We start from the raw sequence: 20,615 nt of genomic DNA, 5'->3' as shown, positions 1-20,615 counted from the left end.
GACCATGGGAAAATGTGGGTCCCATGATCAAACCAGTTGAGAACCACTGATTTAGAGGAATCTACAGAGGAATCTGGCTCAGGCGTTTTAGGCGTTCCTGGCTGATTGGAAACACACAGGTGTAAATGACCAGACGTTTATTTCCAGGTGAGGAGAGAGAGAGGCAGAAGCTCCTCACCTCTCCACAGTCACCTGGATACCGTTTCCAGGAAGGCCCGCTGGCCAGGGTTAATCTGCGACACTAAATGAATAAACAAAGGATGGCTCTGTGGGCCGTGGTGGGCAGGTGAGCTCAGATCATCTTCCCACACTGAAACTCATCTGCACAGGAAATGACCCGCAGCACCTCACCTCCACACCTGGAGAGAGGAGGGGCTGTGCAGGAGAATCTGACCATGTCACATTACCTCACCTCCAGAAGAGGAACTCGCCTCTCACATCTGTCAACAGCTCTTCAGTCATCCTTCAACAGCAGCTCATTCCACACACACGGAAAGAACATGCCCACTCAAAAGGATCAGAATGAGGTCAATATTAGCCATTATCAGCCATTTTACTCTATTCTAAAGATTACAAAATAGTAAAAATAATCCACATTATTAGCATTTAAAATGAAAAATGGAAAAAGGGATTACTGACTATGGACAACGTACTAAAATTGTAAGGGATATAATGATTCTGACACAGGTTCCAACTTCAACTTTCAATTCTTTTAAGAAAAATTTCATTGCCAAATAATGAGATAATCTTGGTAATAAATACGTTTAATAATTATAAAAACAGAACAATATACAAAATAATAATATACAAAAAATACAAAAAAGTGACAACATATTTCATGAATTCAGTAAGTCTCGCCCCATAAGAGTCATTAGTTGGGGAATCATTTGGACTACAATGATCCAGAAATATAAATATAAAAATCATAAGAATCATTTGCTCATATATCAGACAACACTGGTTTTCCTGAATGCTAACGATGAACTAAAAAGAACTGACTCATAAGATTTATTTGTTCAGGCATCATTAGGACTACACTGGTAATTATATGAATAAGAATCATTAGAACTCATAAGAATTATTTGTTTTGGGAATCGGACTACAATGCTCTTGCTGGATGCTTCTAAAAAGATCCAACTCACTCACACTCACATTCACACAAATGATATGGAACTAACCAAAGTATTCAACAGAACCGCACTATAAAAGCCAACATTAACTATGACACACTCACACGACAATCGAAAAGTCACAAAACAAATACAACAGACTTGCTGTCTCCTGGCCGGAGAGCGGCACGGAAGAGGTGGGGTTTGATGGAATGCTTTCTCATTCTTCATCCTCTATTCATTTTTAACAGCTCTTTCTGTGCGCTGCTCTCCGCTCACCGTAATGACTCAATGAAGTGGCGTACATCAGGCGCCGACTCAGAGGTGTAAAAAATACCATCGCAGCTGCCCGATCAATACATTATGGAGTGAGAGTGCATGCTGGGGGAAGATAATGCCGCCTCGTGTGGAGACGCTGTCAGAGTCCATTAGTGTCTGGAGGGCTGTGCTGGGAGCGGCGGGCATATGTTGAGTCGCTGAGGCCCACGCTTTGGCGCGGAGAGCTTTTGTTCTTAGCTTTTAATTGTGGCCCCACCTTGGAGGGGGCCAATCACTCTGAGACCCCCGTCAGAGCGTGCTGGTACGCTCGGATGTGGCAGGCTGGGACAGCGGGACCCAAACTAAGAGCTGTGCTTTTCTGCGGCTGTCAGAAACATGCAGGCGGGCACACGCACACACGTAACAACAAAAATACACAGTGGGAAAGATGGAGACAGAACACAGTGTGCCCGAAGCAAGTATGAACTTTCACAGGCTGAGCGGTCCTAACTGATGAGAGAGGAATGGGAAGAATTTTAGCAGCATGAGACGAGTATGTGTGAATTTACTAGGGATGTGCAAGGCCATATTTTCAACTGAATAGTCGGAGTATCTGAAAAACAAGCCGAATAATCTTCATTTTCCTGGCACTGATGCATCTGACACCATTTGGACACGTTTATACAGTATAACATTTTGTTTTAAGAAATTTTAACCTGACATCTTATAAAAAATTTCATTTTTTAAAGACAATTCAAAGCAGAGATTAGGGCTGCAGAATATATATACTTTCAGCATCAACATCGCAATGTGCGCATCCACAATAGGGATCACAGCTGATCCGTGATCCACATAGACCAGGCCCAAAGGTTCGGAGCACATGTGATTCGCGGATTAATTGCGATTTAATCATTAAAGTGAAAATTTATAATTTTCTAAAAATATTAAAGTTTAAGTCCTGTCAGTTTAAAATTTCAAGTTAGTTTAAAACATTAAAGAACAGAAAGACAGACACCACACCACACAGAACCGAACACTAACACCGAATTCAGTGTTCTTTCTCCTCTTTTTGTGCTTGAACTGACACATATGCACAAAATGTCAAAATGCCCATCTCTGTAAGTATCATCGTAAGCACAGTCGCTTGTGTCTTGAGTGAATGTAAACAATTGAGAAAGAAATTTGATGCGTATCATTATATAGCATCTGCGCATTAGGTCTTAAAGTGACAACAGCCTAATATACCTGCTGCCTTGTATGTCATTGATGTTACTCAAACAAATCCCAAATCTGCCAATAAATATCCAATATTGACTAATACTCATAACTAACAAATAATAAATAAACTCTTATATCTGTTGATAACTGATATGGTCCAGATAAACCGTGCATCCCTAATTTAAAGACACAATTTACCAGGAGAGTAGAAAACAAATAGATAAACTAATGGTCAACTAGTTGACCATTGCGACCAATCCTTACATCCTGCTGAGAACAGGCAGTCAAATGCTGTAAGACTGACCTGAGGCCAAGGTGAGAAGGGTCTACAACTCGCCCACTGCTGTTTGTCATAATAGCGGCAAGGATCTTACTGGCACATGGAGTGAAATCCGCACATGTCCTTCCTGTCACCTCATCGCACTCCAACATTTAACCCCACTCGACCAGATGTGTTCGATTATGCCCTAAAACACTCACACAAGGCCACATATGACAACCCAACTCCTTCAAAAGGCCATGGACGAAGCGTTCAAGCAAATGCAAAGTGCACTGATCCTAAATCACAACTTAGCAATTCAATTGTTTATCGTTGTTTAAATGATGAGGATGGGGTTCATATGTTGACAGTACGAGTGGTTGTGTGTTGGAGTGGCTTGCAGCACTGTGGAGGTAAAAGCTTTGAGCGAGTACACAGCAGATGCTTGACACATTGCTGTCCATTCAGTCGCTTTAAAGAGCAGCTGCTCCCGCCCCTGGCACTACATACACAAACTCTTTCTCTCTCTCACACACACACACACACACACACACACAACGCTGCCCTCGGTTCACACATATAGAGGTGTTCTGAGTGTTCTTCATCATGTTGCTGTGTGGTTGCTAGGATGTTCAGATTTGGGTGAATGCTAACTTGCTCAAGTTAAAGACCCAACCCTATTACAAACAGACACATAAAAACATGATATATGAAAATATATGAATATGAAAAAAAGCATACAAATTTGTATTTTCAGAGTGTATTTTCAGACTGTCCTCTTCACCAGTTTTATTTTACTGTCCACCAAAATAATCCATCATGTGCTCAAATCATTCTGTTCTCTCCTCATAGCCAAAAAAGGACTTCAGCAAGACAAGAATGCTACACAGACACCAAAAAGTGCTGAATGATTTATCTTCACCTCAAGGAAAAATAGTTAAAGAGAGAGAGAAATAGAGACTTTCTGCTTCCTTCTTGGCTCAATATAAAGAATAAAAACGTCCCATGCAAAGCTGCATGGCTAGTAAGAAAGTCAAGTAGATTGCCTTGCCATATTAGTAACTGGATATGTCGTCACACTCCAAAGCTTTTATTATCTTTTAATAAGTAATACAACACACTCCAAATAATAAACTGAAAATGTTAAAATATACCATATTTTATATTTATATACCATCTTTTATATTTTTGTTATTATTTGTCATTGTTTGTATTTGTATTATTTTATGAAATTTAATATTATTTATTCAAGAAAGAAGGTCAAGAGTCTGATATTATATCTTATTACTATTAATAACTTTTCTGTGGTACTGAATATTATTTTATATTATATGCCATTTTATTTTATTGAATTTTATTAATAAATTATAATTGTGTGTGTATATATATATATATATATATATATATATATATAAATAATTGTAAATATATAATTGTATTTGATAAAAAACATTTTATTTTATTAATAATAAAGACAAATTGCAAATAATTTTATTATAAAAAATGTATCGTATAAATATTTTTATTTATATTTATATATCAAATAATATTAAAAAATAAATAATAATATATAATTAAAACTAAAATGTTTATAAAATAAAATAAAAATATTTTATACTTGCACCTTGCTTTTTCTGTCAATTGTTTTGCTGTTGTTTTGTACTGATGCTGTGGCAATATCATAATACAGTCTAGCCAATAAAGTAATTGGGAAAAAAATCCAATTTACACAGAAAAAAAAGAGAGAAAAAACAGAAAGGGAAAAAAGGAGAAAAATAGGAAGGGAAGCGATGGCAGTGTGAGATAAGGCAGTTGGGCCTCTGATTCTCAGACAGTAGGTTGATGATAAGAATGGCATCTTTCACAGTCAGATCAGCCAATCTGGCCAGGCGTCCGCGGCAGCTTCTGTATTGTGGCGGGGACTTCCAGGTCAGGGGCAGAAGAATGGAGTCAGTGAGTGTGGCGGAGAGGGGGCCTGGGGCAGGTGGCGAGTCGCTATTGAAAGAGACAGGCTAGGGCGGCAGGGAGAGCGCTGGGTCACGGGAATGGCTCCCCAATCTATAGGCGGCTCAAAAACACCTCTCATTGTTCGGGGAGATCATGTGGCACGAGCTCCTCCTTGAGCCGCGTCAGGATCCTTCTGGCTTGAATGTGAGCAGTATCTCCGACAACAAGCCACCTTTATGCCCATCCAGGTAATTACAGACCACGGGTGAGGATCCATTACTGCTGGACGCAGGTAGAGTCCAGGTGCCCAGTCTCTGAGCGCTCAGCCATGCTGGGAGAGGAAACCAGGGGAGCGATCAGGCCTGTCCCACTGGCCTAAAGGCATGACCAGCACAGAGGAACATACTATACTACACTAAAGCACAGAGATGGCTTTGTCTTGCCACACACACACACACACCCTGCACCTGAGTTGAGGGCTGTGTAAGGGCGGTAGATAAAACAGAGGGCACACACTCTGATGATGATAAGTATCGGTGAGAGCAGCTTTACAGTCACAATGTGATAACAGCCAACAGCACTGACCACTGCCATGACTAAACTAATGTAGGCAACAAATGTAGATTAGAAAAGTAAACATTTGGTACCATTAAAAATACCATTCAATTATAGTACCACTGAAATGACATGTGAAATGTTCATTTAATTATTGTATTGAATTTTCTCTTCTCTTCTATTCTCTTTTCTGGAGAATATTAAAATCTTTTACTTCAGTGTCAAATGTATCATATTGCTTATATTATTCATTTAATTAGGTTTTATTTAAATCATTTTTCACTTTATTTTGTGTGTTCTGGACAAAATAAGGACCTTTTTAGGCATCTAAAATACACACATACTGGTAAATTTTACGCTGAGGTAAAAGTACAGTGATGTTCAACTCTCAACAGCTGTTTTCATTAGTTTTGTATGACTTGTTTTCAATTAAAACCATGTGGTTACACTGCAGTTCCTAATGACGGTACTGATCAACTAGTGAGTAACTCCAGTTATGTGGCACTTTAAATCCATACCCCAACATAAAAACAAAAACACTCGCCATCGCCCCTGACACAATGCAAGACACACTTGCAGATATCAGTCAGGCTTCTTCCAGGACGCGATAGCAAACTCACAACACGCCAGTATCTTTCGTGCACTGTCGCCCGCTCATCTCCCGATCTCCGACAGGCCCCTGCCACCCCGCCACGCCACACACATAACAACTGGGCCAGGAAGGAAAAGTGCTCTCGCCGAACAAATGCCGGGGTGTTTCTGCTACTGAGTCATAACAAAATACAATCAAAAGAGATTTGTGTTCCTGCTCGCTTTATGGTTCAAATAGATAAAGCGCCTCCTGTCTTTCCTCGCACAATGCGCTGTGTAGTCTAGCAGGGCCAGAGTGACGCTCCTGGGACCAGATAGGAGTATCGATAATGCCGGCTGCATGTCCGATTGATTTTGGGAAGCTGAGACAGTGGCTGTGTGATTTTTTTCTTTCTCCTGATACGCTGTGTCAAGCAGACGGGCGCTGCTTATGATGGGTTTAGTGTCAGCACACACATCCGGCAGAAACGGCCACATGGAGACAGCTCCCTTAGGGGTGGTATATAACAAAGGACACCACATAAACAAGCATTAATGTATAGCAGCCAGGGAAGCTATGAGATCTTCATGTGATCTTTCTGAAACACTTTCAAGGATCACGGGTTTGTGAGCTGCCTACATACGGTCATGTAATGCTTTAAATCATCCACAAAAATACACTGCACATCCAAACATTTTTGGGCAACATCATTTAATTGTTGTTTTGGAAATATATTTGATTGATACCTCTCAGTATTAAATGAATTACAACTTTTTTTTTTTGTCTGTTTGCTGATTTTAACCAAGCTTGTAACAATGCATTATGGAATTGACTTCCCCTATGGGATTGAAGAATCTGGCCAAAATAAAGTATTATTAAATCGACTTTTTATATATATATATATATATATATATATATATATATTTTTTTTTTTTTTTTTTTTTTTTTTGAAAAAATAATATCTCTAAAATGTACACTATTTCATTGTAAAAAATATATATATATATAGTTTATTCCACATATTTGTCAACACGAGGTTCTAGAAATATTGTATTTATAATAACAAAATGTATGAAATATACACTATTTTATAATACATAAAAATAAAATAAACATTTTAATGATTTGTCAACAAAAAAAAACACCCTTTAGGCATAACCGTACACATAAATGCTAAATTTTACACTGACCTTTGGGTAATTAAGTTGCCATAACAGAGTGCACATGTCTGTGTGAGCAGACATGAAACTGGGCAAATGGTTGAGACGGTTTAAACTGGGCCTAAACAGTAAACAAGATCGAGACACTGTCCTGCAGGACAGGATTAGATCCTCCAGGACAGCCTGAACTAGAGAGAGACACCGCGGCAGAGGAGGTGCGTCTGCACTCCGCGGGACAAACAGGGCTGCGCTGTCTTTTGAAGGCACAAAGACAAAGCGATGAGCGCTGATAAGAGCAGGCGCCACACTGCTTGAAGCCCTGAGAGCTGAGCAATCACACACAGACTGATAAGCATCAGCCCATAAAGAAGACTCCGGCAGCTCTCCTCCAGACGGGCCGGAGAAGAGAGAATGAGAGGGAGGAGAGCTGTGTGATAAAGACGGTTACTTTCTTTCTTTTGGAGGTGAGGGTTTAGAGGAGGGGCGACGTGAGATGATGACGAGACAGTTTTCTTGACAGGAAGTCACTAGATGCAAAGGAGCAGCAGGTACGTTTGAAGACACCGCAGAGAGTCAGTGCAATCTTAAAGATGAGAGCACCTGACAGTGCGATGCAGCTAATGTGTGTCTACAGGCCCAGCACTAAACATCACAACAGTCAACACAGCCTACCTTCCACTGACAAACCACATTTTGGAGCTTTGCTTTGATTTCAATGAAACATGAAAGACTGTGTCGTGCACATATATACGTGTGAGCACACACAGCAAAATATCACTCTGCGACTGAAAAAGAGCAAACAGTGCATTGTACTTTGAGTCTCTGAAATTGATTTTCTCTCTTGTTTTGTTTAGACTGTGGATCTTCATATACAGAAGCTCAAAATGGAAAGAAATATTTTATAAGTACAAGCCTGTCTAGATATCTGTTGATTGGATTATCTTAACATGACAACTGGAGGAATGAAAAAAAAGAGAAATCAAAATCCCTTTAAACAACATCCATTTAATCCAACTCAAAGGTCACAATAAGCATATTTACCAAATGTAGACTGCTGATAGTTTTTAGGCAGGTTGCAACTGTTTCCGTGTAACATACCATGAAATATAAGTGCATAGTGCATACAATCATATAATGCCCAGCAGACTGATTCTTTAAAGAAAGAGTCAAGTAAGAGACTATTCCTGAGGATTCATCACACTGGGAACCGCTGTTTGTAATCGAAGAGCTTCAGAACCTGTGGAAAAAAACATAAGAGCAGCCAGTGGTCTTACCTGAGCCGGTATCTATGACTGTGGACTGGCCTCTACGGTCGGCCACCAGGCGAGAAGACCCAGGCATGCTAACAGGCTCTGAACGCACGGGCTGGATCCTGCATCACAGGAATAAGAGATATCCAAAAAGTGTGAATTAGACTTGTATGCATTACACTAGTTAATGATGCTTACCTTTAATCAAATTAATGACACGATATGCTGAATATGCTGATATGCTAATCAATCATTTTATTTCAATTATAATTGAAAATGTTTCAGTATTTGTGGAGAAAAGCTCCCAAATTATGACTGAATAATAGACAGATAGGAAAAAATAGAATGAAAGACAGACAGGCAGGTAGATAGAAAAATAGAACAGACAGACAGAAAGACGGACAAACAGGCAGATAGATAGATAGATAGATAGATAGATAGATAGATAGATAGATAGATAGATAGATAGATAGATAGATAGATAGATAGATAGATAGATAGATAGATAGATAGATAGATAGATAGATAGATAGATAGATAGATAGATAGATAGATAGACAGACAGATAGATAGATAGATAGATAGATAGATAGACAGACATACAGGCAGATAGACAGACAGAGTGATTGCATTGTGCAAGTGCTGGACTAGAGTTGGTCAATATGTGTATTTAGTGAATTTCTGTGGTTAGTAACATGAGTCTATGCTGTCACACTGTGAATTTGGTGTTGATGGCAGGTGGTAATGTGAGCAGTATTGTGTGTGAATGTGTGTTTAAGCATCGGCACCTGAGGCTGTGTAGGTCCAGGTCGTCTGTGTCGAAATCAAGAAGAGGCTGCTGGGTGTCGCTGGGCCCCTGTGACTGGAGAACAGAGGAGCTGGAGGAGATGACCGTGGTCTGACCTGATGGATGGATGGTCTTGAACTGAAACTGAGGGCCCATCCACAGTCTTCGGTGAGGGCCAGTGTGGGTAACAATCTCCACCTGTAAAGTATAACACATATAGAGGAGCACAGTATTTGCAACATATTTAACTTCAGTAAAGTGTTATTTTTTTGAGTGGACAATATTTGGATGAATCTTGATGGACTTGATTCTCTGCACCAAGATATTTTATTACTATTTTTTAAATCTTTTTTTCTTCTTAGAACAAATATTTTCAACCAGTAAATATTTAAGTGTAAATAAATAAAACATTTCTTAAATTACATATTATCAGCACTCCTACATTTTTTATGACTATTAAAATATGATAAACTTAAATTATAAAAATGAACTTATTTATGATGTACCGCGCTTTGTTGTCTATGAAATCACAAAAAAAGAGGACACTTATCTGAAAAAGTTTATATTAACTGAAACTTTAATAACATAAAATATTGAACACTTATCACACCACATTAAAATGTATAAAACAATACACATTAACCTTATTACACTAACAAATCTTATTTAATGCCATATATATGGCATTAAACAGGGGATTGTGTGACACCAACAGTTTCAATATACACAAACAAGCACGCACACAAAGGACTGTGTGGGTAAGTGTCTGCTTTCGACTAGCAGTGTCAAATCAGGCGAGGGGGGTGGGGGGGAGGGGGGTGTTACATGTGTGTTAGACAGACGCCACTCTTCCTCCCCAGTGGACTGCATTAACATGGCATGACACTAACATCATGAAGCGAAAGAGAGGGAAGGGTGGAGGAGAAGAGCGTCCATCCGGCCAGCAACCCTCTCTCCACTTCATTTCTCCATCTTTTCTGAAAGAGCGTGGGGTCAACTCTTCCGTCCTCTTCCTGTCACATCTGTGTAAATGAGGCTAGCGGTATGTGTGTTTTTATTCTCTGTAGTTAACACCAACAGTGTTGCACAGGCCTGAGAGAAACAGATGCTTTCATGGAGGCTATGTCCAGATGTTGCCCCCCTCCGCACTCTCTCTGCACTTCGCCTTGAGCCCGCCATATTGCAGCCGCCTCACACTGACAGCACTTATTACACACAGCCCGCTGCCATAGCGCTCACAGAGGACTGTGCTTTTTATGCTATGTTGCCATAACACATAACAGACAAGCAGACTAATTGCAATCACATATAAAGCAGATAAATAGAGCCATCAACAGGGTTTAGACCGTGTTTAGTCAATAGCTGTCGCTGCACGTGTTAATGGTGTCATTAGGCAGGCGGGATGTGATGGGGGATGTATGCTGTCGCTAATGCTGGTACATTAACAACCTTAAGGTTTAAGAGCTTTGGCTGGGGCCGTTCAGGCCACACAAAAACTGCCACACACATGCTGGACATGTTGCATCTGGGTAATCAAGAACATTAGATCATAAAACTTACAGTGGGGTTCAAAAGTCTGAGACCGCATTGTAAATCTGGGAATAAGAATCTAATTTAAAAGATTTTGAACAATTTAAAATTAAGAATTTAATGATGCAAAATAAATAAGGAACGTTTAATATTCTGCACGATTTTAGTAGGCAACTCTAGTGCTGTTGTTATTAAGCATAATACTAGGAAATACTGAAAATTAAATGAATTTTTCAATTAAATTGTTCATTGATGTTGTTATGCTGATAATATGAACTTTTTTTTTAAAGAAATGTATTAAATTGCAAACAAAAAACAGTTGTACTATAGGCTTTTGGATCTCACTGCACATATCTTATAAATAAATAAAGTAATTGTTATTGTTAACAAAAATATTTGTTTATTGAAATAAAGACTTTGAAGTATTAGAGTTTAAAGTTTTAGATGAAAAACTTAAACCTTTTAGAAAAATTATATTATTAATGCTGTCTTGGCAACTAAGTGAAAAGTACTAAAATCAATAAAACTGAAATTAAAATTATTTAAATCTAAATAGAAATGTAAAAAACTAAAAGTTATTAAAATGACATTACATTCCAAAATGTCTAAAACTTAAACTAAAATTAAAAACTAAAAATATAAAATGTAAAGCTAATAAACAATACTATAAATAATACTAAAACAACACTGTAAATGAATAAAAGTTTGTTTTCTTGTCTAATAAATTGGACAATCCTGCATAACAGTGCTATGCTTTAGTCTGGATGACAGGTGGAAATAAAGGATAACAAATTTGACCAGATCCATGTTAGGTGTACGTACCTGGTAATGGGGCAAGAAATTATTAATGCCTTCTACTGGCAGCAACTCAGTGATGCATTATCACTGTAAGTGTTTCACTGAAATGTATGATGTGTGTAGTTTAAGTGCTGTTTATTACGGTTAAAGTTAAGCTAATGCAGAGATGAAGGTCATAGGAGAAGGCCGGAGTTCTGACTGACCTGTGAGAGCCATTCTTCATCCTCCTGGCCACTGTGATCGGAGGCCAGGCTGTCATAAGACTCATGCCGGGTGATGGGGCCAGGGCTGCCAGGAGGTACCACTGCACACAGAGAGAAAAAAGTAAAGATTAGTTATGTACTAAAATGATTATATTATATTATCACCTTGCCAATAAATAAATAAATAAATAAAAACTGTAATCACATTATGACTGTTTCAGTAAGAATTGCACTGTGAGGCACTTGCATAAAATAACCATTATATTATATTATATTATATTATGAGATAACCTTGCCAATAAGAAAAAATAAAAACACCATGTCGTTCCATTATAAATGCTTCTGTAAGAATTGCACAGTAAGGCACTTGCATAAAATAACCATTATATTATATTATATTATACAGTCACCTTGCTAAAACAATCCTCAGGTCGTTCCATGATAACTGTTTCTGTACGAAGTACACTGTAAATCACTTTGCATAAAAGCACCAATAAAACACCTAATTAGCAATTAACATTTCTGTGCTGTAGAAAGCCAGTCAAAATGTTCACAGTGTGTTTTGGTATGTGAGAAAGTGAGACAGATAAAAGAGCGCGGAGCTTTCAGCGGCAAAGACAGCAAAGACAGAGACAGATGGAGCACTTGGAGGCTTCGCTAAGCAGGCGCCAAGTATTCAGACTAATGTGCACAATCAGTGGATTCCCTTCCCACCTCCAGGCAAACACATGCCTTTGTTACCAATGTACATAATACAGCAGTGAATAATAAAGATGTCAAGCCCTCATCTGGAGGACACAAGGAGCCCGTCCTGTTCCCTCTTCTTCTCTCTATCTGTCTCGCAGACATAAGTGCTCACACACCAGGTGTTCAGACACACTTGATGAGGTGATCCTGCCAGGTTCATGGCACAGTCACTACTGTGTGAGTAACAGATACACTGACACCTCCACTCGAAGAGGAAATCTGCTCGCTATCGGCCCCACTCAATCACAGTAACACTAGCCGCTGCCAGAGCGCGGCCTCCGCTATCCAAGCACGCTGCATTATGCCGACATAAATCGTAGAGTGACTTACCGACCTCTGATGGGTCAGAACAGAGCCAGACCATGTTACCTCTTAAACACAATCAAGCTCTGGCCCTCCTCCTACCCCCCCTCCCAAAGCCCAGGGGGACAATAAGTGTTGACTAATAAATAATTGAAGCGTAAGAACAGTAGCTGGCTCTGTAGATCAGGTTACAGTGGGTTCATAATGGCCGGGCTTAAGAGGTCGAGGGCTCCTGGACTGTTAAGAGCAGTTTATCTGTTGTGAGTTAGAGTGTGAGCAACAGAATAAGGACAGGAAACAGGCCCTGACCGCATAAACCCGCAGTATCACAGTCAAAGCCTGGTTACAAATTTGCTTTGGCCACCAACACACAAACCATGTACAAACGACCTTTCAAGTTAAATGATGTTTGTTCAGGTGCATAACTGTGTACGCATTGACACCTGGAAACAGAAGCCAGACCAGGTTTTGTTAATGTTGTTGCCATTACTATAGTTATTTTCTCCACACTAGAACATAACTACAGTAATAAAGAAAATACTCATATTTTTAACCCTTCAATAAATTCATTCTTAATTATTATTTTTTTTTACAAAAGCAAATAAATCAATATATTTCAAATATATATTTATATATTTCCATATTTATATAAAGAAGTCAGTATGTGGCTAAGAATATGTGAACATCAAAATTTGCATTAATTACAGTGCTGGGAAGGTTACTTTGGGAATGTAATAGGTTACAGATTACAAGTTACCCTTTTTAAAATGTAATAAGTAGTGTAACTATTTCAATTACTTTATTAAAGTAATGTAACTGAGTAACTGTAATTTAATTTAAAAAAATTATCAGTAACTGTAAAGGATTACAGTTACTTTTATTTTGTAATTAAATTACATAATGCCATACGTGTAACTAGTTACTCCCCAAAACTGATTATTCAGATATTTACATGTGTATTTAATTTTTTATTAATTCATTCATAAGTGTGGTCTTGTATTAAATGCGTTTTCTATTACTGTTGTTATTTTCCCCACATTTCCTCAAAATGAATAAATAAATTTAAGCCCATTAATTATTGAGTGAATCCATGTTCATTAATTATTATTTTTCCAAAAACAAATATGTTTATTTAAAACTATATTTATTTATTTCCATATTTATAGAAATTAATCAATATGTGATTTTTTTTTTTTTTTTTTTTTTACATCTAAATAATTACATATCTACTAAATTTGTATTATTTATTTTATAAATTAACTTACTGCATTATTATTTGCTTCAATGCATGATTTATTGCTTGGTCCACAGAAAAAAAAAAAACCCATATATGGCCATTTTGTATGTCCATTAAAAAAAGTTTAAATCAAAAGAATTCTCCATGTATGTCTTATGACATTTTCTTCGGGTTTATCTTGCATTAAATGTGTCTGCCATCACTGTAGTTATTTTTTTCTACTCTGTCACTTCAAAAAAAATTTTTTTTTACTTAATTATTTAGTATACTCCAAACACAGCTATTCAAATAATGCCAGGTGTTTGGGTATATTTTGCTTGCTGTGTTCCAAAACCACAACGAAAGATTATGTTAAATAAAAGTGCTAAATGTTGTAAAGGTCACAGTCTTCACTTTCCTGCAGCTCTGAACAAAACCCTCACACCTTTCCTTAAGAAATCAGGACTCATTCATTAGAAAGCTCTCAGACTCACAGCCGCCACTCTCTCTGCTCAACGACAGCTAATGTCGCAAGCTGAGGATTCCCTGAGCGCTGTCAGTTGGGCCGAAGGAGCTTCGCTGGGCCAGCGTGTCCTTGTTATCTACCCATCATCTGGGTATCATCAGCAGTGGCTGGGTAATGCTCCCCTTCCCGAGAGCTGCCAAAGGCTGGGCAGATGGACAGGTGGAGATAGTGACCAAGAAGTGGCGCCACGGTTGCTTTTATCACCAGTCGTGCAGGCTCCAGCTCCTCTGACCCTACAGTCCACATGCTGCATTTTTAATCAGTCAGGTCATCCAATCTAGAAGCAAGACCAGAGCTGTCAATCACAAAGCCCTGCTCGCTGCGAGTCCTCACAGTTTGAGGGTAAAGGCACGCACCCCGCCCATTTCTGAGACGACTGAGCCTGGGAACTGTCCACTACCAATGCACCTCTGCTATCTCCAGCTCTCTTCCGCCATCTTTCTTTGTATTCTCTCCTCTTCAGAGTAGCCTTTTACAAAGTAATTACAAAGAAAACGACAGGCTGATAACATTAACGGCTTCTTTGTGCTTGATCCCTAAAGGAGGCGCATCACTTCCTGTGTACAACTGCTTAACCCTAGTGAGAATCTTGTCAACAAAACTATTGATGGAAATGTTTGTTAAAGGGTTTCTTTTTTCGCCATCGTTAACAAAGATGAGACAAAAAAAAGTGCATCATTATGATAATTATTTAAATTAAAACAAAAATAATATATTATCGCAAGTTAAGTGACTAAAATACAAATCTGCGTAAAAATGAACACTGGAAAAATCTAAAATCCTGTACATTGCATTCGTAAGTTGTTGCCGTTAATGGCCCGACACAATGCAAAGAACAATTAAAGGTAATAATAAAATAAAAGGTAATAATCATAAAAAATGGGGGGGAATTCAGGATATTAACATTTTAAAAAAAGTGTTTTAGATAATCCAATCATAGTCAATAATGTCATGCTGATATACGTCTTAATATATAAAATATTTGAATTATCTGAATAATTTTGCACTTTTTAAGTAACTACTTAAAACCAGATGCTATGATACACACACACACACACACACACACACACACACACACTGAAAAACCCTGAACTACATTGGATATGTCAGTGGTTGCTGCTCGCAGTGCGATACAAAGCAGAGAGCAATCAAAGGTGGCACGTCGTGGGCTGCCCAGCACACTGAGGGCCGGGGGCGACGGGGAATCATGGCCAAATGCATGTGCACATATACTTTCCTGAGTGTCAGGTCGGGGAGGTTCTGCTGTAACAGAAGTGCACGGGGCAAAGATCTCTGGCTTATTTTAATTAGACATTAACGTTAATGCACTGAGCAAGCTCATTATGCCTTTCTTTGCCCCTGGTGAACCGCATCCACGCCGAGCCGCTGCCACGACCGCTCATGCCCGGCTATTTCATCACTCTGACACATGCATGGCGATTAGACCGACTTCTGGAGAATATTCTACCCGTTAGGCCTTGAGCACTTGGGCTTTAGTGGCAGAGAAGAAATGTGAAGCTTGGCCTGAAGGACCCAGACAGCTAATTACTCATTAATGTTTATGATTATCCAGCTAACGTAACAATGCTCACTTATTCAAGATATATTAGATGTGTGGTCATCCGTGAGCCTAACTGCCCTCGAGTTGCATTCTCTTGCCTTTCATATGTCAACCCAAAGTGCTTGCGCTCTCCATGCACTTGTTATTAAATTACATGGGTTTAAAACCACACTAATTGGTTTAATCTGAACTTCGGGTTAATTTGGCTCTATGATGAGTTTCAGGGCACGGATGTACTACAGAGTGACAAAGGCCTGATTCACGAAACCACCGGAGACAGAAAAGCGCTTCACCAACTGCTACGTCAAATGGAACGGGCTTATCTTCTGCAACCTTTCAAAAAACGGGCAGACAGAAGAGATTGAGTTTACCATGCATGTTTCTTGTGTTGTGGTGTACCAATAAGGGCTAAAAACAACTGTCTCCAGTGAGACAGACATGCACACATATACTTACATCCAGCCAGGAGGTACTGATAGTACTGCACGAAGTCTGAGGCCAGCACCAAGGGGTGGTTGCTGTTGAAAGGTGGTTGTAGCTCATTCCACTGCGGTGTCCTACTCAAAACAAACACAGAAATCAATTTAGGAAGCGCATATCAAAAGGCCAGATGTATATAACAGTCTCCAGCTGAGCTATAATGGACTCAAACTCTCCGCAGCCCAGCAGAACTTCCATTTCTCAAATCTCATGTGGGCTGCACGGGCTATACAGCTCAGTACATATAATCATTGAACATGTAGAATCAGATCAGAAAGCCATTCTGAGAGCAACCCCTGCCTGTTTCCATTTTCTTCGCTCGGTCACAAGCATTATTGCATTACGACTGAGCTCAGCGTCTGGGTCCGTGGCAAGCTGTGACATTAATCATTTGCTTGCCCTCATTAAGGCGCCATTTAAGCTGTTTTATGTAAATGATACGACTGCAGTAGGTCGTGTCAGGTGCTTCTGTCGGACTGAAGGTGAAGTGTAAAAGCAGGTAAATAGGTGTGGTGCTGAGAGCCTAGGGGCAAGACCTGGCTAGATTCCAACAGGCTCTCGGACAGGTGTTCAGCTCCAGAGGCGTGTCGTCGCCTATCTTTTGAGCCGTGCTGATTGGACGAGGCTCCAGCACATGCTCCACCAGGTTTCCGTAGCAACTCAGGATGTACAGCGATTCAACAACAGCCTGGCGAGACTGATCTAACAGGGAAGAAAAGTCAAATCCAAGTTTTTAAAGATTAAGATAGTGGTTTCTAACATAGCCTCAGAATTGTTTTAGTGGATTTTTTGGAACAGATTTTGAAGTTTCATCTGATACCACTTAAAGAAGCAAAGCAGCAAAAAGAGCATACCAAAGCATATGATAAATAATAAATGAATATAAATATATATGAATTAAAATACAATGAAAAATAATAAAAAAATGATGTTTAAAAAAATGTATCACACCACTTAATTAGGTTCAAGCTTAAAAATTATGTCTAAATAAAGCCCAAGATAAAATGCTCATGCACTAAAGGTTGTAAGCCATGTCAAACCTTTCTCTCTCTTCAAGTTGGGGTTGGTGATAAACCAAGAGCGAGAGGAGGCGAAGACTGCAGCCACGCAGAACTCCCCACCGCTGGACTTACTGGGTGAGATTTGGGGAGGCGGCTTGGCTTTGCTGCAAAAAAGAGACATAAATGACAATAAGAATATAGAGAGTGAAAGTCTGCTTTTGGGGAATGACATCAAGAGGAAAAGAGGAAAAATAAAGCCACCTCACAGACGAGAAAAGAGACACAGTTGAGAGGTACAGAATCAAGACAAATATTCCTGCATATGAATGATATCACTCAAAAAGCTTTGAATGAAAATTGCACATCCACAAATAAAATACTGGGCTTGTAACCAGCAACATACTACAGCACACATTCATACAACATGCAAGTAAAAAAATAAAATAAAAAATAATTCACAATCCAAAGAGACACAGTTTACAATACAATTTAATAAATAAAACATTTAATAAAATAAATTGTAAATGCTTTTAATTTCACTTAATTCGTATTGGGAGAAATAGCCACTTTTAAGTCTTAATTAGAAAGTACAATTTCACCACAGTTGTCAAACCCAGAAAAACATGGCCTCACCAAATCTGAGGATGTTTTATATTTCTGTTTTGTGTGTATAATGATGTTGTTAAAGCTCAACACACGCACAAGCATGCACGCACGCACACAAACACACACACACTCCTTGAGTCTAGTTGGTACATTTACCACATAATGGCAGTACATTTCTTATAAAGCTGCTTCAAATGGAGGCTTTTAAGTTGCTTTGGAAGGCCTCATTCCATCTTGGCATTTGAGAAAAATTATTAGGGCCTATTGAATTATTCTTTACGTCAGTAAGATTTTGAAGAAGCCAAGGAGAAAAAAGGGTCATGGGCTGAGAGATAAGGGCTTGCATATGGAATTCATCCTAGAACAGTAGCCATGTGGTATCACTGTCTGAGTCCTGCACTAACCCACACTGTAAAACCTGCCCTCTACTGTATATCTCATTCAAACAACAGACTCCAAAAACACTGACTACTGGATGAAGTACTTGACACGGCATTCTAAAAACGCAGTACTCCATGCACAAAATGATAAATAATAAAAACAGTGATTGCTTTCTAAAGCAAACCTTTGTAACATCTATTCAATATTTACTTCTGCCAAAAAAATTGTCTTCACTTGGGGACTTTTGACTTTTTAAAATTTTAGATGCCAAACTCTTAAATATGTGAGCCCCATGATTAACACAAAATATAAAGACAGTTATATATTTACATGTACAAATATCCATTTATATTTAGTGAGAAAATTGGAAAAAAAAAACTAAACAAAAATAAAAATTCATAATACAGACCCTTCAAAAAAGTTTATTTATTTCCATAATTCCATTCAAAACGTTAAACTTCCATAGATTATAGATTCAGGGCCCACAACTTAAACGATTTCAAGTATTTAGTTGTTTATTTGTACATAATTTGGGCTTCCAGCTCATAAAACCCACGAAAACAGGATTTCAAAAAATGAGAATATTACATGAAATCACACAGTAATTACACAGTGATACCATGGTCATTGAACCAGGTTTTGGTTATTTTGGCAGTGTGGGCAGGTGCAAATCCTGCTGGAAAATGAAGGAAGCATGAAGTGCTCTGAAAATGTCCTGGTAGACGGCTGCGTTGAGTGGACAGCACAGTGGACCAACACCAGCCGATGACATGGCTTCCCAAACCAACACAGACTGTGGAAACTTCACACTGGACTTCAAGCATCTTGGATTGTGTGCCTCTCCATTCTTCCTCCAGACTCTGGGACCTTGGTTTCCAAATGAGATGTAAAATTTGCTCTCATCAGAAAAGAGGACTTTGGTCCACTGTGCTTTATTAAATCCAGAGTCAACGCAGCCATCTACCAGGACATTTTCAGAGCACTTCATGCTTCCTTCATTTTCCAGCAGGATTTGCACCTGCCCACACTGCCAAAATAACTAAAACCTGGTTCAATGACCATGGTATCACTGTGTAATTACTGTGTGATTTCATGTAATATTCTCATTTTTTTAAATCCTGTTTTCGTGGGTTTTATGAGCTGGAAGCCCAAATTATGTACAAATAAACAACTAAATACTTGAAATCGTTTAAATTGTGGGCCCTGAATCTATAATCTATAGAAGTTCAACGTTTTGAATGGAATTATGGAAATAAATAAACTTTTCCATGATATTCTAATTTTTTGGAAAGGGTCTGTATATAATTAAATGAAATAACCAGCTGTAATATCGTTTTACAGTACTGTTTGGGTCAGTAAGATGTTTTTTATTTATTATACTTATTTATACTTTATTTATTTATACTATAAGAACATTTACAATGCCACAAAATATTTCTTTCTCAAATAAATGCACCACAGTTTTCACAAAAACATTAAGCAGCACAACTGCTTTCAATATTGTAATAATAATAATAAGAAATGTTTCTTAAGCAGCAAATCAGAAAATCAGAATGATTTCTGAAGGGTCATGTGACACTGAAGACTGGAGTAATGATGCTGAAAATTAAGCTTTACAATCACATGAATAAATTAAATTTTGAAACATATGCAAATAGAAATGAATTTATTTTAAATTGCAATAATATTTCACAATACTAACTTTTTTACTTTATTTTTGATCAAATTAATGCAGCCTTGGCGAGCACAAAAAAACTTTTTTCAAAAACATTAAAACCGACCCCAAATGGTTGAGTATATTTTTTATAATTCTATTGTACTAAAGCCAAATCAAACAATTAAAATATTATTGGGAACACATTATCTAAAATGTCAGATGTATAAACCAGAAGAGAAACATTTTCAATTCAAATTTGTTTGTATAATGCTATGTAAAGTTAATTTTTAATCCCTAAAATGTTTTGCAGGCCCCAGACACTGCCTTTCAGTTTGAAAACCCTTGATACATATGATTAATTCATCAGCATATTATGCAATTAATTCAATTCCCATCTGTAATCGAATGACAGCCCTAGTCATTATGCACTAAAAGATCAGATAACTGCAAAACAAAACTGCCGATTGTAATGAAATTGTTGTAGACCGTGGA

At 38.3% G+C, this 20,615-nt stretch overlaps 1 protein-coding gene across 4 annotated transcripts in view; it reads right to left on the bottom strand.

Annotated features, from left to right (window-relative positions):
- bcas3 (BCAS3 microtubule associated cell migration factor) overlaps window positions 1–20,615 on the bottom strand; it is a 230,896-nt gene that overhangs the window by 134,029 nt on the left and 76,252 nt on the right. For all 4 annotated transcript variants that reach the window (XM_084419501.1, XM_084419503.1, XM_084419502.1 and 1 more), the window contains exons 17-22: window positions 17,519–17,643; window positions 17,015–17,180; window positions 16,455–16,555; window positions 11,646–11,746; window positions 9,116–9,312; window positions 8,352–8,449 (exon numbers count right to left, since the gene is read on the bottom strand). In XM_084419501.1, coding sequence (XP_084275627.1) covers window positions 8,352–8,449; window positions 9,116–9,312; window positions 11,646–11,746; window positions 16,455–16,555; window positions 17,015–17,180; window positions 17,519–17,643 — 788 coding nt within the window. The remainder of the gene's footprint in view (window positions 1–8,351; window positions 8,450–9,115; window positions 9,313–11,645; window positions 11,747–16,454; window positions 16,556–17,014; window positions 17,181–17,518; window positions 17,644–20,615) is intronic.

Source organism: Rutilus rutilus (assembly GCF_951802725.1).
Source record: "Rutilus rutilus genome assembly, chromosome: 9".
NCBI classification, from domain to species: Eukaryota; Metazoa; Chordata; class Actinopteri; order Cypriniformes; family Leuciscidae; genus Rutilus; species Rutilus rutilus.
The sequence above is the reverse complement of the archived record's forward strand: the minus strand, read 5'-3'. Positions and strand labels throughout refer to the sequence as shown.